Here is a 22,972-nt window from a genome sequence, read left to right as displayed (position 1 = left end):
ATAACCAACATTGCAGAAATACAAACAATAGTAAGAGACTATAATGAGCAACTATATGCCAATAAATTGGGCAATCTGGAAGAAATGGACAAATTCCTAGAAACCTATAAACTACCAAAACAAACAAGAACAAATAGAAAATTTGAGTAGACCTATAACCAGTATAGAAATTGAATTAGTAATCAAAAATCTCCCAAAAAATAAGAGTCCAGGGCCAGATGACTATTCAAGGGAATTCTACAGAACATTTATTAAATTTAAAAAATTTTTTTCCTTAGTGTATTGTCAAGTTGGTTTCCATATAACACCCAGTGCTCATCCCCACAAGTGCTGTCCTCCAAGCCCATCACCTCCTTGCCCTCCCCCCAACACCCATCAGTCCTCAGTTTGTTCTCAACATTCCAGAGTCTCTCATGGTTGGCCTCTCTCCCTCTCCCCCACTATTTTACCCCTTCTTCTCCCCCATGGTTCTCCATTAAGTTCCTCCTAATCCTCCTATACATGCAAACATATGGTAGCTGTCCTCCTCTGCCTAATTTTGCTCAGCAAAAACCCTCAAGTTCCATCCATGTTGCTACACATGGTCAGATTTCATTCTTTCTCACTGCCATGTAGTATTCCATTATATAGATAAACATCTTCTTGATCCATTTGTCAGTTGATGGACACTTAGGCTCTTTCCATGTTTTGGCTATTGTTGAGAGTGCTGCTATGAACATTGGGGTACATGTGTCCCTTTGCATCAGCACTCCTGTATCCCTTGGGTAAATTCCTAGCAGCGCTATTGCTGAGTCATAGGGGAGTTCTAGTGTTAATTTTTGGAGGAATCTCCACACTGTTTTTCAGAGGGGCTGCACCAGTTTACATTCCCACCAACAGTGTAGGAGGGTGCCTGTTTCTCCACATCCTCTCCAGCATCTATAGTCTCCTGATTTGTTCATTTTAGCCACTCTGACCGGTGGCTAGCTCATTGTGGTTTTGATTTGTATTTCCCTGATGATGAGTGATGTTGAGCATCGTTTCATGTGTCTGTTGGACATCTGGATGTCCTCTTTGGAGAAGTTCTGTTCATGTCTTCTGCCCATTTCTTCCTGGATTATTCGTTTTTCGGGTGTGAAGTTTGGCGAGTTCCTTATAGATTTTGGATACTAGCCCTTTATCTGATATGTCATTTGCAACTATCTTTTCCCATTCTGCCAGTTGCCTATTAGTTTTATGGATTGTTTCCTTTGCCGTGCAGAAGCTTTTTATCTTGATTAGGTCCCAATAGTTCATTTTTGCTCTTGATTCCCTTACCTTTGGGGATGTGTCAAGTAAGAAATTGCTGCAGTGGAGGTCAAGGAGGTTGTTTCCTGCTTTTTCCTCTAGGGTTTTGATGGTTTCCTGTCTCCCATTCAGGTCCTTTATCCATTTTGTTTATTTTTGTGTATGGTGTGAGAAAATGATCTGGTTTCATTCTTCTGCATGTTGCTATCCAGTTCTCCCAGCACCATCTGTTAAAGAGGCTGTCTTTTTTCCACTGGATACTCTTTCCTGCTTTGTCAAAGATTAGTTGGCTGTATACTTTTGGGTCCAGATCTGAGTTCTCAATTCTATTCCATTGATCTATGTGTCTGTTTTTGTGCCAATATCATACTGTCTTGATGATGACAGCTTTATAGTAGAGGCTAAAGTCTGGGATGGTGATGCCTCCCGTTTTGGTTTTCTTTTTCTTCAATATTACTTTGGGTATTCAGGGTCTTTTGTGGTTCCATACAAATTTTAGGATAGTTCTAGTTTTAAGAAGTATGCTGGTGCAATTTTGATTGGGATTGCATGGAATGTGTAGATTGCTTTGGGTAGTAATGACATTTTAACTATATTTATTCTTCCAATCCATGAGCATGGAATGTTTTTCCATTTCTTTGTGTCTTCTTCAATTTCCTTCGTAAGTTTTCTATAGTTTTCATCATACAGATCTCTTGTACCCTTGGTTAGGTTTATTCCGAGGTATTTTATGGTTTTTTGTGCAATTGTGAATGGGATCAGTTTCTTGATTTCTCTTTCTGTTGCTTCATTGTTGGTGTATAAAAATGCAACCAATTTCTGTACATTGATTTTGTATCCTGCGACTTTGCTGAATTCATGGATCAGTTCTAGGAGGCTTCCTTTGGAGTCTGTCGGGTTTTCTATGTGGAGTATCATGTCGTCTGCGAAAAGTGAAAGTTTGACTTTTTTTTTTTTTTTTGAAAGTCTGACTTCTTCTTTGCCAATTCTGATGCCTTTTATTTCCTTCTGTTGTCTGATTGCTGATGCTAGGACTTCCAGCACTATGTTAAACAAAAATGGTGAGAGCGGACATCCCTGTAGTGTTCCTGAACTCACGGGAAAAGCTCTCAGTTTTCCCCATTGAGGATGTTGTTACCTGAGGGCTTCTCATAGATGCCTTTTATGATGTTTAAGTAAGTGCTTTCTATCCTGACTTGCTCGAGGGTCTTTATTAAGAAGAGATGCTGTATTTTGTCAAATGCTTTTTCTGCATCTATCGACAGGATCATAGTTTTTATCTTTCCTTTTGTTAATGTGATGTATCACATTGATTGATTTGTGAATACTGAACCAGCCCTGTAACCCAGGAATGAATCCCACTTGATCATGGTGGATAATTCTTTTTATGTGCTGTTGAATTCGATTTGCAAGTGTCTTGTTGAGGATTTTTGCATCTGTATTCATCAAGGATATTGACCTGTAGTTCTCTTTTTTGTTGGTTCTCTGTCTGGCTTGGGAATCAAAGTGATGCTGGCTTTGTAGAATGAGTCCGGAAGTTTTCCTTCGATTTCTATTTTTTGGAATAGCTTGAGGAGAATGGGTATTAACTCTATTTTAAATGTCTTTTACCGAACATTTAAAGAGGAGTTAAGACCTATTATTTTGAAGCTGTTTCAAAAAACAGAAATGGAAGGAATACTTTCAAACTCATTCTCTGAGGTCAGCATTACCTTGATTCTAAAACCAGGTAAAGAACCCTCTAAAAAGGAGAACTACAGATCAGTTTCCTTGATGAATATGAATGCAACACTTCTCAACAAGATACTAGCCAACCGGATCCAACAATATATTAAAATAATAACTCACCATGATCAAGTGGGATTTATAACTGGGATGTAGGGCTGGTTCAATATCTACAAATCAATGTGATATATCACATTAATGAAAGAAAGGACAAGAACTATGTGATCTTCTCAGTAGATGTAGAGAAAGCATCTGACAAATAGAGCATCCTTTCTTGAGAAAAGCCCTCAAAAAAGTAGAGATAGAAGAATTATGCCTCAATATCATAAAAGCCATATATCAAAGACCCACTGCTAATATCATCCTCAATGGGGAAAAACAGTTTCCTCCTAAGGTCAGGAACATAACAAGGATGTCTACTCTCACCATTGTTTTTTTTTTTTTTTAATGTTTTATTTATTTCTAGGAGAGAGAGAGACAGTGTGAGCAGGGGAGGGTCAGAGAGAGAGGGAGACACAGACTCTGAAACAGGCTCCAGGCTCCGAGCTGGCAGTCAGCACAGAGCCCGACGTGGGGCTCGAACCCACGAACCGCGAGATCATGACCTAAGCGAAAGTCGGACGCTTAACCGACTAAGCCACCCAGGCGCCCCATACTCTCACCATTGTTATTGAACATAGTACTGGAAGTCCTATCTTCAGCAATCAGACAGCACAAAGGAATAAAAGTTATCCAAATCAGCCAGGAGGAAGCCAAATGTCCACTCTTCACAAGTGACATGATACTCTATATGGAAAACCCAAAAGAGTCTACCAAAAAACTGGTAGAACTGATCCACAAATTCAGCAAAGTCACAAGATATAAAGTCAATGCACAGAAATCAGTTGCATTCCTATATACCAATAATGAAGCAACAGAAAGAGAAATCAAGAAATCACCAAAACCCATAAAATACCTAGGAATAAACCTAACCAAAGAGGTGAAAAATCTACACACTGAAAACTATAGAAAGCTTATGAAGGAAATTGAAGAAGACACATAAAAAAATGGAAAAACAAATACTGTTTTTGTTCATATTCATGGAATAGAAGAACAAATATTATTAAAATGTCAATACTACTCCAAGCAATCTACATATTCAAGGCAATTCCTATCAAAATAACACAAGCATTCTTCACAGAACTAGAAAAAACAATCCTAAAATTTCTATGGAACCAGAAAAGATCCCAAATTGGCAAAGCAACCCTGAAAAAGCAAACCAAAGCTGGACACACCACAATCTCAGACTTCAAGATGTATTACAAAGCTGTAATCATCAAGACAGTATGGTAGTGGCACAAAAACAGACACTTAGAGCAATGGAAGAGAATAGAGAACCCAGAAATGGACCCACAAACATATGGCTAACTAATCTTTGACAAAGTAGGAAAGAATATCCAACGGAATAAAGACAGTCTTCAGCAAGTGGTGGTGGGAAAACTGGACAGCAACATGCAGAAGAATGAACCTGGATCATTTTCTTACACCACACACAAAAATAAACTCAAAATGGATGAAAGACCTAAACGTAAGACAGGAAGCCATCAAAATCCTGAGGGAGAAAGCAGGCAACAACCTCTTTGACTTTGGCCGCAGCAATTTCTTACTCAACATGTTTCTGGAGGCAAGGGATACAAAAGCAAAAATGAACTATTGGGACCTCATCAAGAGAAAGTGTCTGCACTGTGAAGGAAACAATCAGCAAAACTAAAAGGCAACCACGGAATGGGAGAAGATATATGCAAATGACTTATCAGATAAAGGGCTAGTATCCAAAATTTATAAAGAAATTATCAGACTCAACACCAAAAAACAAATAATCCAGTGAAGAAATGGGCAAAAGACATGAATAGTCACTTTTCAAAGAAGACATCTGGATGGCCAACAGACACATGAAAAAATGTTCAACATCACTCATCATTGGGGGAATACAAATCAAAACCACAATGAGATACCACCTCACACCTGTCAGAATGGCAAACATGAACAACTCAGGCAACAACAGATGTTGGTGAAGATGTGGAGCAAGAGGAACCCTTTTGCACTGCTGGTGGGAAAGCAAACTGATGCCAGCCACTCTGGAAAAGAGTATGAAGGTTCCTCAAAACATTAAAAATAGAACTATCTTAAGACCCAGGAATTGCACTATTAGGTATTTATCCAAAGGATACAGGTGTGCTGTTTTGAATAAACACACGCACCCCAATGTTTATAGCAGCACAACTGACAACAGCCCAAGTACGGAAAGAGCCATATGACCATTGAGAGATGAATGAATAAATAAGATGTGGTATATATGAAGTGTTATGGGGTATTACTAGGCAATCAAAAAGAATGAAATCTTGCCATTTGCAACAACATAGATGGAACTAGAGGGTATTATGCTAAGCAAAGTAAGTCAGAGAAAGACAAATATCATATGACTTCACTCATGAGGAACTTAAGATACAAAACAGATGAACATAAGGGAAGGGAAGCAAAATAATATATAAACAGGGAGGAGGACAAAACATAAGAGACGTAAATATAGAGAACAAACTGAGGGTTGTTGGAGGGGTTGTGGTGGGGTGATGGCTAAATGGGAAAGGGGCATTAAGGAAGACACCTGTTGGCATGAGCACTAGGTGTTATATATAGGTGATGAATCACTGGATTCTACTCCTGAAATTATTATTGTACTGTATGCTCACTAAATTGGATGTAAATTAAAAAAGAAAAAGAAAAAAGAAAGAAAGAAGAAAATAAGCAAAAAATATCCATAGGTATTTCACCAAAGAATGTATACAGGTAGCAAATAATGATGAACATCTTTTCACATGCTTATCATCAGAAAAATGAAGTTAAAACCATAATGACTTAACTACAGCTATCAGATGGTTAAAATAAAAAATAGTGTCAACACCAAATATTTGATGAGGCTGTGGAGAGGACTAGATCACTCATATAGTGCTGGTGGGAATGTAGAATGGTACAGTCATTCTGGAAAATAGTTTTACGGTTTCTTCAAAAATTAAACATGTAGTTACCATACAACCCAGCAACTGCACTCCTAGACATTCAAAGAAATGGATACAATGCTCACATAAAAATTTACACATGAATGTTTATAGCATTTATTTATTTTTAAAAGCCTCAAGCTGGAATCAGCCCAGATGTTTTTTGATAGGAATGCTTAAACAAATACTGGTATGTACCTACCATGGAACGCTATTCAGCAATAAAAAAAATATTGATGCTCAAACAAACTGGATGACTCTTTAGGAAATTATGGAAGACAATCCCAAATAGTCACATAGTACATGATTCTATATATAAAACATTTTAGAAGGAAGGGCAGATTAGTGATTTCCAGGGATTAGAAGCAAGGGGAGGGGTAGAAGTAGGAAGTAGGTGAGTGTGGTTATCAGTGGAGGGATATCTGTGGTGTTAAACCATTCAGTATCTTGACTGGGGTGGTCGATACAACAATCTACATATCATAAAACTAGATAGAACTTAACATACACATAAATGACTGGGGAAATCTAAGACTGGTAAATTATATGAATAGTTAAAATATTATTTATAGTTTTGCAGAATGTTACCATTGGAAGAAATTGGGTAAAGTATACAGGGATCTCTGTATTTTTTGATTTAAAAAAAATTTTTTTTTTAAGGTTTTATTTATTTCTAGAAGAGAGAGAGAGACAGCGTGAGCAGGGGAGGGTCAGAGAGAGAGGGAGTCACAGACTCTGAAACAGGCTCCAGGCTCTGAACTGGCAGTCAGCACAGAGCCCGACGCAGGGCTCGAACCCACGAACCATGAGATCATGACCTAAGCAAAAGTCGACGCTTAACCAACTAAGCCACCCAGGCGCCCCTGTATTTTTTGATTTTTTACAAAACTGCATGTGAATCTACAGTTATCTAAAAAGAAAAAAAAGATAAAGATTCTTTTAAAAGTGTTGCTTTAATACTATTATCTACACAAATTTATAATTCCTTAATAATATCAAATAGACTATAAGGAAACAAGACTGGAAAAATATGGTTTTCAAAGTGGGATGTGTATTAAAAAGTGTATCTTAAGCCCCAGAAGCCTAGGAAACATTAGGTAACAATAAAAAAATGTATGTATCAAAATTTATATAGTTCTATGGTTAAGGGGACCAGATTCAGGCAAATGCTTTGCTATCAGGAAGCTGATGAAATTACACCTTGTTTGGAAGATACTGGCACAAAACCAGATTCATCCCATGCTGGGTTGTCAAGCATATTCTGAAATTGCCCCATCACTTTAAACCACTTAAAATCAAGCCATGAACCCAGTTTGGTATTCAATGTCCTCAATGATTCCCACCTTCATCACTGATGCCCCAAGATGGTTGGACTTCTAGGCTGACTCTACCCAAACCCTGTGTGAAGTCATGACTAATCCAGGACTCAAAATGACCTTCACAGCATCTCTAACTATAGACCAAGTCACTGAGAATAAGCCTGTTTTCCTGAAGTCTTTTATCTTTAAAATTCAGAAAAATTTTACATCCTATTTATACCTGTGATTTTTTTTAAAAAACTGTTTTAAAATTCAAAACCTGTTTAGACAAAAAAAATCCAAATCTCTCACATCTAAAATCTAAGTAAATGTGACACTAGAGGAAGATACATGACGTTTATATTTTGCCTCTCCCTTGGGATAGGGGTTGGTGGGTCCACTTGCTCCTGTGTGAGAATTACGGATATAAGTAATCAGTGGGAATTAAGAGGTGATCAGTTAACAGTGTTTATCTAAATGGCTTTGACATGACAAATCTACTAAGTCTATAGTCCTTCTTTGTGGAAGGCAGCCTCAGGCCTTAACCATAGGCATGTAACTTACTGTCCCCAGTTGACTATATTAGAGTTTGGTTCCTGGGACAAAGGTAACTATCCATAAGTTAGAAGCTTATGAACTAGTTTCTCAAGAATTCTGACCAATAGGGATGCTATATGCTAGACAGAAATTAACTGATTTAAATTCAGCTTTTGCAGAATTCTGAATGTAAAACACACAGACGAGTGACCCAGAAGGTGAAAATTTAGAATGAGGGCAATACTGTAAAGTAATAGAAACCATGGTGATAGAAGGAGATAAAAGAATCAGTAGTAGAGATGGAAGAGAAGGTCTGGGTCACTGGAAGGGTAGCAGACTCTAAACGTGCTGTTGTATTCTAAATAATATTTCCTTTCTCTGGGAGGCCTGCTAAAAATGTTTTCTGTATTTACTAAGTGCCTATAACTTGAAATAACATTTAAGAGTCAAACTCTAAAACAGAGTCCAGCATTGGTCTAAAAATGTTACCAAAACCAAAAACTGTCATGGTAATCTACAGAATACGATTTCCTGTATTCTTAGCTATAGGTTGTGCGTGCGCGCACACACACACACACACGCTGGCAAAAGGTTTCTAGTCAAGGTTTTGTCTGAGTTCAATTCCACTCCTCTGCTTCATTTCATCCAAGATAAAAATAGGAGAAAGTAAGTTTGACACTGGGGTACTTACCCAATTCTAAAGCTGCTATTAGTGCCAAAGCAACAAGGGCTTCATTCTGCATTATTACATGTTCACTAGTTGCCATGGTAACTAGATGCTTGATGCCACCACTCTGTACAATGGTTTTAATTACATCCTACAATAAATAAATATCACAGAATTATAAACTTTAAATTTTAAACAGAAAGAAACTGCACTATAGTCAGTCAATTCATTGTTAAATTGAGTGGTTTCCTGACAGTGTCCTGTATGAATCATTACATTTAACCATGATTTTTTTTTCTTCACAGAAAAGGAAAAAGCTTTTAGCTTTAAATAAATTCAAAAGATGACAACTTAAATTACTTAAGTGAAAAGGACCTTTGCAGTTCATAGCAAGGAATAAGGAGTCCCAGACGCTACCAAAGAAACAAAAGTGTGATTGCCCCCAATGTTGACTTACCACAGGATTAACACAAGAGAGTAAGACTTGGAAAACAAAAAAGTCCTTTCTTACAAATTTTTATTTATTATAGCATCACAGTTGTTCCCCAGGTGATCCGGGTAAAGTTTCTGTTTTCTTTAAGCTTTTATACCTTTGTTGGATCTGACAAAACAGAATTACATGCAAAGGGACTTGAGCAGAATTTATATCAAAACTCTGTCTCTCTCGGGCACCTGGGTGGCTCAGTTGGTTGAATATCTGACTTTGGCTGAGGTCAAAATCACACAGTTCGTGGGTTCTTGGGTTGTGGCCCTGCATCAGGCTTTGTGCTGACAGCTCAAAGCCTGGAGCCTGCTTCAGATTCTGTGTCTCCCTCTCTGTGCTTCTTTCCCCCGCACCTTGCTTTCAAAAATAAACATTAAAAATCTCTTTTAAAAATTCTGTCTCCCTCATTTCTCATGGTACCTACAGCTCTGTCCTCTCCAATGGCAGAGGAGACAGCAGGCTCCAGATTGAAAAAAGCCCAGTGCCAACATTGACCAAGGAAATTACAGAACCTCTCTGCATCTTGTGACTTGACCTATTATGTTTGGATAATATGTTATCATAGGTTTTTGTGATAATTACAAGATTATTATATGAAAAGAACATATAAGAATATATGTCAAAAGTGAGATTTTTTTAAAATGATCACATTTGTTTTTTGTTTTCATCTCAGTTTTGTTGCCTGAAAACTCTTGATTAAATATGATTTAGTGGAAAGTCTCAATTAGAGAATTTTTAAAAGTAATTTTCTTTGTTCTTCTACTTTCAGTAATTTGAAGTGCCGGATATTAAGTAGCCCATCTGTATTAGCTTCAGAAACAGTATAAAACTAACTGTAATTAGAAATATTTTTAAAATTAATTTGCTAAAATATCTGAAAAGGGTTTTTTTTAATTTTTTATTTTTTTATTTTTTTTTTACAAATAGTTTATTGTCAAATTAGTTTCTACATAACACTCAGTGCTCATCCCCAAAGTGCCCTCCTCCATGCCCATCCCCTCCTCCCCCCCACATCCATCAGTCCTCAGTTTTTGTCAGCATTCAAGAGTCTCTCATGGTTTGCCTGAAAAGGGTTTTTAAAAAATTATTTTTTTGCTTATTTTTGAAAGAGAGAGCGAGTGTGTGAGCAGGCCAAGAGGCAGAGAGAGGGTGGCACAGAATCTGAAGTAGGCTCCTGACCTGTCGACACAGAGCCTGCTTCAGGGCTCGAATTCACAAACCATGAGATCATGAGCTGAGCTGAAGTCGGACACTTAACCACTGAGCCACCGAGGTCCTTTGAAAAAGGTTTTTTTTTTTTTTTTTTTTTTTAAATGCTTCCACCTTTTATAAATCCTTAAGAAAACTATCTGTAGATAGTATCTTTGCTTTGAGCCCAAACACATTTAGAGATCAAACATTCTAAATCAATGGGGTCCTAGTGCTAAGCTTTTATGGTAGTGTTCTAGCATCCAACAAGCCTTTTCTCATCAACCTCTTTTAATTAAGTGAAAAGTTATCTTTTAAAGCCTTTTTTTTAGTGAAAAGAAAGCCTCCTAATATACTGCTTACTGGGTGAGCATTTTATTTGAAATAGGTATAATAAAATTCTTAAAATTAGTGAATTTTATAAAAATCACAAAGGAACTTATTGAGTAAAGAAGACCACAGGAGATTCATAGATACATATACAGTCACCTAAGAGGTTCTTGGCCTATCATTACATCCTTCATTTTGTGATTCACCCTAGAAAGTCCATTGTAGTAGTAGAAGGGGCAGGTCATGAATGAAGAAGCAACCTGCATATCAGAAGCAAACAGCTCCCCCATAAGTCCAAGCATAGGACCTTTTCCAGCTCATTTTTTTGAGCAGATATTGAAGTATTTCTTTTTAAAATGCTTGCCCTCTCTCTTTCTACTTCAATAAATGTTTACTGGGTAGCTTCTCTATGGAGTTGCTGTGCCTGACAGAATGGGGGATAAAAGACAAATGAAGCATTGTACTTGTGTTATATGACAAAGGAGAATAGTATTGATAGCTACCCTCTACAGAGCAACAATTGTACACTGGAGATTATACCAGTTAGCTTCCAGATATTAGCATATTTTTATCCTCACAGAAAATCCCATTAGCTAGATATTTTCTCCAGTTAACAGGTGAAGAAACTAAAGCTTAGATTAAGTTATGAACTTTGTCAGTGATTAAATGCTAAGGAGCCAAGATTCAAATCCAGGCAGTTAGACCATCTGTGGTCTATCCAAAAGGATATGTACTAAATTCATCATAGTGCCATGCACAGGCAGTCACTTAATGTGCTCTAAAGAGGCTCTATGAATGTATTTTAAAGTTATATTTTTAAACTTGAAGATATTTAAAAAAGTGGGATATCAGCACCACTCCACAGAGCAAGGAGGTTCATCTGGAGAATTACAAATAATTTTAAAAGCCGCATCTGAAATTAATCCAGAGAGTTTAACTTCTCTGAAATCATTTCACTTATAATACGCAAACTATAGAAATACACAGTAAGGTATTTTTTTCTAGATAATCCTTCTAAACCCTAGATGTATCTGCAAAATCTCCAAAAATTTTGGACATACTTTATAGTATTTTACAAAGTTTTAAATGATATGTTATTTTGTAATCCTATTTCTCAAGTTATCTTATGGAAAGCTAAATTTTGGTACATACATAACCAAGGCAAATTACCTATATAACAGTCTCGCATATTTAACTTTTATGGTCAATTTTCCCTTAACAATTGAGATAAATTCCTGCTACAAACTATGTTGAAAACTGTATTATAACGCTGATTACAATGTAATGTTCTGAAATAGACCTGAATTCAAGATAATTTATAAGATTGCAGATTGGTGCAGCCACTGAATCACATAACAAAACATTTTCTTTCTAACTTTGTATCATCAAAGACTACTTCTCAGTATAGGATTTAAATGTTTGTTAAATGAGTAAGCAAATGACTAAATACATTTGTTTATACAAGTTTTTAGCTTGATAACTGATGATGAATATTTTACTCTTAAAAGGATAAAGAAAAGTGCCTTTGACAGGAGGGAATTTTGTTTAAAATTTTTTTTAATGTTTTATTTATTTCTGAGAGAGAGACAGCGTGAGCAGGGGAGGGTCAGAGAAAGAGGGGACACAGAATGTGAAGCAGACTCCAGGCTCTGAGCTAGCTGTCAGCACAGAGCCTGACGCGGGGCTCAAACCCACGAAACGTGAGATAATGACCTGAGCTGAAGTCAGACGCTTAACCAACTGAGCCACCCAGGTGCCCCAGGAGGAAATTTTTATATGCCTGCATTTTTTAAATATTTTGCCTGTAATGTAGAGGGAAAGAATAGTTTTCTGTTTTTGATATCTAAATCAGAAGGTCCAGCTAGTTGCTTAGGAGTCCTGGCCCAGGGCTCTCTTTCGAAGGAAGATGCAAATTTTACCTATTGGCACAAGCGCAGAAATATACTGTATATGGCCGAGATGACTAAGCTAGTGTGAAACCCTGTGAGTCAGTGCAAACTTTCAGAGGGTTGGACTCTAAGACAGAATTCAGGGTGACTTTAAAAGGAGTGGGATCTTTAAAGTTTAAAAATAACATAAGGACAGTGCTGTAATTCACAACAGTTGGTTAAGGATCTACAGGAATGTAAAAAAACCAAAAAACAAAATACTTGTACCTAGTGTCTAAAAGCTTATTCCAGAACAGCATTTTCCAAAGTATGTCCAGTGGAATGTATTTAATAGATGCAACTTGCAAAAAGACCCCATGTCCAATAGTAAAGGAAGTTTTTTAGAGTAGTGCTAATGTGTGCTGTGAATTTCAAAGGCAGGGAAAAGGAATGAACTATTTAACTAATCTGATCATACAACAATTTCTCTTTGTGGAATATTCCTTAGGGTTATTATTCAATGGAACATATTCTGAAAACTGCTGCTCAAAAGGAATTACAGATTCCACTTTGATGTTTGTGAAATTTGAAAACAGTTCTAATCTGGAGCTCACACAAGGAACACACCTTGTGTTCTGATCATTAAAGTATGTCAGTCATGGTTCCTACTGCTATGCTTAGCAGCAGTATGCACTCAACTATAGGAAATATATACAGTCCTGCCCTCCAAACAAACAAACAAACGCAGCCTACTTGGTACTGAACTGTCAACATAAAGTTGTAATATGACCACAAAGTTATAATCTTGTATCATGGGTATTGTATGTAAGTGACGAATCACTAAATTCTACACCTGAAACCATTTTTACCATATATATGTTAACTAGAATTTGAAAAAAATTTAAATTAAAAAAAGGAAGATTATAGGGGGGGAAATTGTTTTGTTTTTTAATTTTTTTAAGTTTATTTAATTTTGAGAGAGAAAGCGAATCCCAAGCAGTCTGTGCACTGTCAGTGTAGAACCAGAGGTAGGGCTTGAACCCACGAACCCTGAGATCGTGACGTGAGCCAAAATCAAGAATTGGACACTTAACTGACTGAGAAACCCAGGCGCCCCTTTTGTTAACACTAACTAGAATTTAAATAAAACCCTGAAATTAACAAAAATTAGATTCTAGGGGAAAATTGTTTTTTGTTATACACACACAGCCATGCCTAGAAAAGTATAATGTAATGTTTGTTTTGTCTTTTCAAAGCGCCTACATGATGATGGGTGCTTAATGGGTACTGAGAAGCTTTTTTGCTGGGGGAAGAAGGAGCAGGGGTTTAGATGAGGGAAAGGGAAACCTGTGATAAATATTAGCATAAAAGCCTCATATCTCAATTTAGTCTAGCAGTTTAATGGCTTTAGTTCCAAGATTTGGTTAAGAAGTTGCATTTTCCCATGGACTTAAGTGAAACAGTCAAAAGGCTCACTTTGGAAAAGAGCCTTCAAAAAAAATAAAAGGTATATAATACAGATACTAAATCAGCTGCTAAACTGCTGGCCTAGTTTCCAACCATTATGATCTTTAAAATAATTCATTTGATCATTGACTGAAAAAACATAGGTTATCAACCACATGTCAGATACAAGCTAGGCTGGACACTGCTATGAGAATGGATTTCATCCAACTTTGTGAGTTCAGGGCACCATATACTCTCTAGATATCATTTAATTTTTAATATCGTTAGCTAGCTTGGTCAGTGACTGGTACAAAGATGCTTGACAATGAGAGTAGTGGTAAAAATAATAACATTTACAGCGATTCCACTTACTGATTGCTTATTATGTCCTACATTCCAGATGAGCACTTTGTATAGGTGATCTCATTGAATCATTCTCCCAACACTTTCAGGTGGGTATTATCCCAGGTTCCTCAATGTATTAACACTGAGATACTGAGATGCGAAAGACACTTGACCAAGTAAATAGTGGGGATAATACCTGAACTCCTCTGTTTGATTCCAAAGCCTTACTCTTAACTATTATGGAACAGAACTAGTTAAAAAGCTCAATCTTCAGTTCTGTTTTCAGAATTCTAGATCACAGTCATCCCTCATTTTGTTGTACTTCATTTTATTGTGTTTCACAGATGCTGTGTTTTTTACAAATTGAAGGTTTGTGGCAATCCTGTGTCAAGCAAGTCTATCAGCCATTTTTCCAACAGATTGCTCACTTTATGTCTGCATCACTTTTTGGTAATTCTCACAAAATTTCAAATTTTTTCATTATTATTATGTTTGTTAAGGTGATGTATGATCAGTGATTGACAATTCCCTGAAAGCTCAGATGGTGGTGAGCATTTTTAGGCATAAAGCGTTTCTTAACTAAGGCATAAAAATGATTTTATTAAATGTTATTGCACACTTAACAGATTATAGTATAAACACAACTTTATAAGCATCAGGAAACCAAAACATTCATTTGACTTACTTTATTGCATTTTCACTTTCTTGCAGTGGTCTGGAACTGAGCCTATATGATATTTCTGAGGTATGCCTGTAATGTATTTATATATAAATAATAAAATGCAAGCGTATGTATAGAATCTATGATATTGAGTTTCCAAAGGGACCACTTGCAGGTTTTTTAGCAAATGGCTTCCTCTGGAACTTACTTTTGATTTACTGTGTCGTATGAGGGCTGACAGCAGTCTGTTTGACTCCCCCATCACACCAGCATGATCCTTGGCTTCACACCATTCCACCAAACGCTCCACTAGTTTAACGTTCTTTCCCAGTTGTTCAGCAGCTTCTGCTATAGGGAAGAAGGCAAACCACAAAGGAAACAATCACTGACAGGCAACGAACTGAAGTACCTGGTACAGACTGTAAGAATGTGAAAGAAAATCATACATCTAAAAACCACAACACAATGATTTTATTAAGCAAGAACTGCAGATACTCCATATCTGATGGACTGTTTGGCTTTTTCTATAAAGTTGTGGACTTTCATACAAAATACAAAAATATAATTTTACACTCTTATGGTTCAGTCTGGTAGTCTGTGTACTGGCAAACTATAACAAAGGGTATTTAGAAGGATTCTGAGGAATCAATACAGACAAAGGTTTAGAAGTTAGAAATAAGTAAATAAACATAAGTCATTCCATGGAGTAGTTTTCATGGTTGTTTCTGTAGAGAAAAATGATGATCTTGTTTGCAAAACAAATTAAAAAAAATTTTGACTGTCAGCATATTCTTCATTCTAATCATGTCAACATGATTCTTAAGACAAAGTAAAAATGGGTATGAAATACTAACACAGAAAAATCCTTCAGAACTGCTAATGAATCAGTGATAAACCAGGATTATATGTACAATAAAAAGAGATGCAACGTAATTTCCATTAAAGTCATTTATAACCAAGCATGGGAATTAATGAATGAAGCTTTAAAACCAATCTCTTTTTGCCTTTTATTTGTCATTTATCTTTATAATTACATAATATTCAAAGCTGAAAACAAGTCCTTTTCAACTAAGGCACATTGACTGTCATACCAAAATGTACCCTGGGAAAGCATTTCTTTTACCTTGTGCATCTATTAACATTCTTAATGTTCCCAGAAGCTTGAACTGAACTGGGGGCATTTCGGACTTAAGGAATTTCAAAACTGCCTCAGTGACTCCAGCTGATAACATCTTTGCTTTATTTACAACTAGAGAGAAAGAGAGACGAAAAAGACTATAGTTAAAATGGTGCTAGCATTCTTGATGATAGTCATTCAATATACATTTATTATTATTTTTAATGCCCCATGTTACACTTTTCTATTTAAAAGGACTTGTTGCTTTTCTGTGTATTTTTAAGAATGGGACTGGGGGTGGGGGTAGTTATCTTGTTTGTCTGTAGGAGCATAATATACAAAATCATACATACTGGCTTTTTAAACCTAACCTCAAAACACTTAACAATTTGAAAAGGAGCTCTGACAATGTTGTATTCTTATTTACAAAGAGCACAATTCCTCAATTTAATAAATGTTTCTTTTTACCTCTGTTCTTGATCCAATTGTGTTACTACAGATATTCTAGGGATTAATAAACAATATTAATCTGTTATATGAACCAAATGGACTTCTTATAGATTGTATCTTCATACAGTTAAACTATTTCACCTAGTCAGAAATTTGTTTTTAGAAAGTAGAGTAACAGCTTTAACTATCTCCTGTACTATTCACCATGAAAATTTGATTTCATGGCTCAAAGTGCCTTTAATCCATAGACACATTAGGCTGTTTTTAAAAATTATATCTGCTTATATACAGGGGGAATTACCCCTAAGTCATTCTTTTAGGACCCTCTATTAAACGATACCATTATCTAACCTCAACTGAAGATGCTTAAAAAAGCTTACCCATACAATATGATCAAAATCTAGGAGTTTACAAAAGGTAACGGAATATTTGAATGATCTGAACAAATACAACACTAATGCTTATATATAGTCTTAGAAAATTTATTTGACATATCTCTATTTATTAGTGAGAAAAATGTAAATAATTTGAAGATTTTTTTTTCTTGGTCAGGACAGGTCTACATATCACATAAAATAAATACCTTCCCCAAACAATGATCTTATTTCTTACTATAGTTGCTCAGCATTCTTAAGTCTTACCTGGAATGGCCAGATTTCTGAGGGCACTTAAAGCTGCATGCTGCACAGTTACATTTCCATCTTCTACATGTCTGTCCAGTAAATCCATAAGTTTTTCTACAATTCCGTTGTCTACCATATGGATACAATTTCCATCTGAACAAAACAAAAGCATTTTTTCTTTCCTCTTTATAAATATCTATAAATATTTTATAATAGTGATGCCTATCCATTGTCTACATTAGGGAAAACGGAGCTACATGAAAATAAAATGAATTCCAACTCTTTCTCCCATCAGATTTATAGATTTTTTTTCTTTGCTGAGAAGTTATGACCAGAAAAATCTCTAGCATAGAGCCCAACAATATATTAGTAGATGAGTAAATAGAAACCACGTGCTTAAAATGTCTACCAATAATTATCATTTATAGTCAAGTAGGCCTAAGTTCTGCCAATGTTACAGGGACAGAACTCCATATTTTGTTACCATGACTGATGTTTAAGTTATTTTTCAATGACAAAATTTTTGAAATATGTATAAATCAGAATATTATAGTGAACCACTCACTATTTACTTCACATTTAGCTTCCACAATTACCAATATTTTACTATTCCTAATTACATCACTAAGGAGTGAATGATCATCCTCAAAGTAAGGGAATAAAAATGAAATAAGCCATCCATTATGATATACAATTCACATTAGGATAAATTCAAACTAAAAACAAAAAGAATCCATTTTCCTAGACACAGTATGAGTTTCTAGACTGAATAGTAGAAGCTCCAGACTTCAGAAATGAACATGAGGTTCTGGCGCCTTGGAAATGTTATTAAACAAATTAAATATTCTACCCTAAACCAGAGGACTACTCACACTTCAGTTTTGTGGGCATCGAGGTATAAATGAAGGAACAATAACCCTAAAAATAATACTCAGACTATTAAATTTAAAAATCAGCTGGTGGGGCACACCTGGGTGGTTCAGTTGGTTAGTGTCAGACTTTGGGTTGGGTCATGATCTCATGGTTCATGGGTTCAGGCTCGCTGCTGTCAGCACAAAGCCCGCTTTGGATCCTCTGTCCCCCATTCTTTCTGCCCATCCCCTGTTCATTCTCTCTCTTTCTCTCCAAATAAGTAAATAAAAACTTAAAGTCACCAGGCAAGACAGCATATCCTCCCAGATAAAATGTACATTAGAATGCAAGTCAAATTTACTGATATCTAAAGTGCAGAGTACTCAAAGAAGGACTTTACAATCACTGTTCATGATCTTTAAACTGCCAGCACTTAAATTGCACAGAATATATAATTTGCTGGAAAGATCACCAAGTAGGGGTCCCTGGCTGGCTCAGCTAGTACAGTATGTGAATTTTGATCTTAGGGTCAAAGCCCCATGTTGGGAAGTAGAGCTTACTTAAAAAAAAAAAAAAAATAGAACATCTGATTTTAAAAGGATGATATAATATGCTTACCATTTCTGGCAAAATTTGCAATTGCCAATGCTCCAGCAAGCTGTAGCTGGTGGTTATTTGATGGAATCCAGGACAACACCCTTTGAAAGACATTACCTTTTCCTCCTTCAAATAATTTCTGCATGGATTCATCTGGAGGTAAATGAAACAGATAAAAGGAAAAGAAATAAGAGTAACAAATCCATATTCATAAGTGAATATCCAACTGGATAACCACATATTTCACAAATGATAATTCATAAAAGGAAAAGGAATGATTCCTTTTATAAAAAAGTGTAGGATTTTCTAGTCTAAGTCCCAAGTAGCCATCTAGCTTTTAGTGCCACAGCTGTCCTATGACAGCTCTTTAAATATTTTAAGATAGTGAAGACTCTTCTTTTCCGGGTTCATTATTCCCATTTCTCTCCATGATGTGTTTAAGGTTTTAAATCATTACATCAGGATTAAATGAGGCACGAAAATGAGAAAATGCCTAATATATACAGTGTTCATAAAAGAGACAACACATTAAAAAAACCTAATAATCATGTTCTTAGGTTGACTTAAGTTATAACTCACCTCCAAGAAGTAATAAAACCATTAGATCTGAAGCGGTTTTGAGCTCAGCAATATCGTCCTCTTTGTCACTGTCCACTTTCTCCTGAACAATTTCTAGTAGACATTCTACCAGCCCTGCTTCCACCAGCTGTAGTTTAATAGCATCTAAAACATAATGTGAACAAAATAACCAAAACTTGAGATGAAACAGAAGTTCTAGTATAAGCGATCCATTATGAAGAATTATAAAAAAATCAAGAAAATACATGAGTTCAGATAATATGTCTTCAAAGATTTCAGTTTCAAAAGGAACTATACAACAGTGCAGCTTATCTGCACAAAAGCTTTATTTCACTTTTCTTTCTTACTTGACATGAGGTTACATTTTACAATGCCTGCAGCACCTAAACAAATTGATTCTCAGCTTTGAAGGAAAGTAATAGCACTCCATTGTTATTCTAGATATTACATTCATGTTTGAGAAAGGTAACACTTGGGGCACCTGGGTGGCTCAGTTGGTTAAGCATCTGACTTTGACTCAGGTCATGATCTCATCGTTCGTGGGTTCGAGCCCCACGTCAGGTTCTGTGCTGACAGCTCAGAGCCTGGAGCCTGTCTTCGGATTCCGTGTCTTCCTTTCTCTGACTCTCCCTCCCCTGCTCACTCTCTCTCTCTCTCTCAAAAATAAATAAAAACATTTAAAAAATTTTAAAAAGTAATACTATTAAATACACTGTTTAAAATAAAACGTATATGCTGTTGTTATATAAAGTAAAAACTTATCCACTGATGGCATCTGAATAGGAAGTTACTGAAAAGTGCTCTAAGTAAATTTCAAACTATACTGTAAGTATATACTTGGATTCATATTTGTATAGATGTTATTTTTCTAATTTTTAAAATGTTCATTTATTAATTTATCTTGAGAGAGGGACACACACACACATGGAGTGTGAGTGGGGGAGGGGAAGATAGAGAGGGAGACAGAATCTGAAGCAGGCTCCAGGCTCTGAGCTGTCAGCATAGAGCCCGACACGGGGCTTGAACCCACAAACCATGAGATCGTGACCTGAGGCAAAGTCAGATGCTCAACCGAGTCACCCAGGTGCCCCTAGATGTTATTTTTCTAAGGTAGTTAATAAATCTATAACTTTCTGAACTTTAAAAGCCGTGTTTTTAAAAAGGGCTTCAGGTGTTCATTAATTTCAAGTTTGCTTGGGTGATGGATATATGGTGGTTCATTATACTATATTCTCTCTACACGTGAATGGGTTTTAAAATTTCCATAATAAAAGTTGAAAGAAAAAAATGACTTTTGAGCTTTCTGATGGATAACCAACAGTGTGAAGGCATTTTAACAGCAATTTTACATTCCAATTATATTGTTAAAAATTCTCTTCATAGCAAGCTCTTTTATCAAATTGTTTGCACCCCTAATAACTTAAGTTTTTTTAATTATAGAACCTACTTAATTGCAGATTTTATATTCACATTCATATCTGTCTTACTCATTAGAGTAGATATACCTCTTTCATCTTTGTATTTTAGCCTAAACTGATCTACCTAAATACTCTGGGAATATTTTATACCATTTATGATAAATGCAGATCAACTGACCTTAGAAACTGGCTACACAGAAATTTTGAAACTTAAATTTTATTTTTTAGTTGGATTTTATTTTAGCCATTGGTTTCCCTTGGCTATATAATGTACACATATATAGCAATGGCAGCTTCAGTTTATTATTTGGGAGAAACAAAGATCTTTTTTATAATTGACATTTTCTTTCAGACAATGTTAAAATATAAAAATTTATTTTTGTTTCCCCCTAACACCAGAATCACTGATATTCGTTAGAATACACAGAATACTCAAACTAGAATATGTTTTTAAAAGGTACACTTGTACTGTGCCATGCTGAAAGTAGGGCGTTTCCTTGGTTACAGAATGCTAGGGCTAGAAATGTGTGGGGACTAGAATCAAAGCCATGATAAAAAACCCTAAAATTCCTAAAAACCTAGAATTATACAAATCCCAATTTAAATATCTCCTTTGCATATAAGGAAAACCAAGGATGATATGATTAGGATAGTCCAGAAACAAGTTTTCAAAGGTATCATTCAATTTGCTGTACAAGTATAAGATAGAAGTGAAGATAGTAAAGAAGAAAACATATAAGAAAAACTTTGTTATTTTGACATATTCCAAGAATGGTTACAGGTAATTCTATGGCATAAAACTGACTGAAGGTCACCATAAAAATTTCATTTGGCCAAACCACCAAATGAGATGAAAAACAAGTTTCTGCCTAAAGAATAAGATCTAAGGCATTAAAAATTTTAAATCTGTCCAGATTAAAATTTACAGATCTCTCCTCTTACAGTTTGACTGTAAGAGGGAGGCTTATATATATGGGAGGCTTCAATAGCCTTTTTAAGGAGGAATAGCAAGGCAGTCTGGCAAGGCAGACAGCCCAGCACACATTTATTAACACCATCTTGCCTAAGGACATCTATCTTTATAACTACTATTTGCATATGTATGTATGTATACAATATGTATCTATGTAGGTATATATATTTTAAAATCTTTTCTAAATGGTGAAAAAGGCCACAAATGCAGAAAAGTATGTAATATACATATTAGCTTAGTCAATTATTATTAAGGAAATCACCAGGCAGCTGCAACTAGATCAAGAAATTCATTGCCAACATCCCAGGAAGCCTGTTGTTGCATTAGCTTTCCCTATCACATATTCTTCCCTCCTGCCCTCTAAAATACTTGATTTTTATGATAATCAAATTCATACTTTTCCTCATTGTTTCATTAAATAAGCATTCCTAAAAACTATAGTTTAATTTTACCTTTTTTTGAACTTTATATAAATGGAATCTTACAATACATATTTTTTCAGTGTTGGTTTTTTGCTTTCAATATTTATAAGACTCATCTACACTACTGGTTATAATTGTCTTCATTCCTTTTTGTAAGTATACATTTTTCCATTATATGAATATTCTACTGTTAATGGATAGGAGTTGTTTCTAATTTTTCATTATTATAAATAATGCTAAGAACATTCCTGTAATGGCTTCTAGTGCACATGTGCACGTTTCTGGGTATATTCTTTTATTTAAAAAATTTTTTTTATGGTTTTTTTAATTCTTATATTATCTAAAACATTTTTTAAATAGTTTATTGTCAAGGTGGTTTATATATAACACCCAGGGCTCATCCCCACAAGTGCCCTCCTCCATGCCCATCACACCCCTTCCCCTTGCCCCCATCCCATCTGCCCTCAGTTTGTTCTTGGCATTCAAAGGTCTCTCATGGTTTGCCTCCCTCCTTCTCCCTCACTATTTTTCCCCTTCTTCTCCCCCACGGTCCTCCATTAAGTTCCTCATAATCCTCCTATACATGCAAACATATGGTAGCTGTCCTCTGCCTGACTTATTTCACTCAGCATAACACCCTTAAGTTCCATCCATGTTGCTATACATGGCCAGATTTTATTCTTTCTCATTGCCATGTAGTATTCCATTGTATAGATACACCACTTCTTGATCCATTCATCCACTGATGGACACTTAACTCTTTCCATGTTTTGGCTATTGTTGAGAGTGCTGCTATGAACATTGGGGTACATGTGCCCCTTTGCATCAGCACTCCTGTATCCCTTGGGTAAATTCTTAGCAGTGCTATTTCTGGGTCATAGGGGAGTTCTAGTGTTAATTTTTGGAGGAATCTCCACACTGCTTTCCAGAAGGGCTGCACCAGTTTACATTCCCACCAACAGTGTAGAGGGGTGCCCATTTCTCCACATCCTTGCCAGCATCTAGAGTCCTCTGATTTGCTCATTTTAGCCACTCTGACTGGCGTCTGGTGGTATCTCAGTGTGGTTTTGATTTGTATTTCCCTGATGAGG

The 22,972-nt window shown here is 36.0% G+C and overlaps 1 protein-coding gene across 5 annotated transcripts in view; it reads right to left on the bottom strand.

Moving 5' to 3' along the window:
- The window catches only part of RAP1GDS1 (Rap1 GTPase-GDP dissociation stimulator 1), a 179,687-nt gene that overhangs the window by 11,219 nt on the left and 145,496 nt on the right, over window positions 1–22,972 (bottom strand). For 4 of the 5 annotated variants that reach the window (XM_039254241.1, XM_039254240.1, XM_039254243.1 and 1 more), the window contains 6 exons: window positions 19,069–19,212; window positions 18,511–18,642; window positions 17,059–17,193; window positions 15,974–16,099; window positions 15,059–15,198; window positions 8,553–8,679 (listed from right to left, as the gene is read on the bottom strand). In XM_039254241.1, coding sequence (XP_039110172.1) covers window positions 8,553–8,679; window positions 15,059–15,198; window positions 15,974–16,099; window positions 17,059–17,193; window positions 18,511–18,642; window positions 19,069–19,212 — 804 coding nt within the window. The remainder of the gene's footprint in view (window positions 1–8,552; window positions 8,680–15,058; window positions 15,199–15,973; window positions 16,100–17,058; window positions 17,194–18,510; window positions 18,643–19,068; window positions 19,213–22,972) is intronic. The other variant, XM_039254242.1, reaches the window with a different exon arrangement.

The sequence above is a fragment of the Hyaena hyaena genome, unplaced genomic scaffold (assembly GCF_003009895.1).
Source record: "Hyaena hyaena isolate Hyena2069 unplaced genomic scaffold, ASM300989v1 scaffold_480, whole genome shotgun sequence".
Classification (NCBI taxonomy): Eukaryota; Metazoa; Chordata; class Mammalia; order Carnivora; family Hyaenidae; genus Hyaena; species Hyaena hyaena.
The sequence above is the reverse complement of the archived record's forward strand: the minus strand, read 5'-3'. Positions and strand labels throughout refer to the sequence as shown.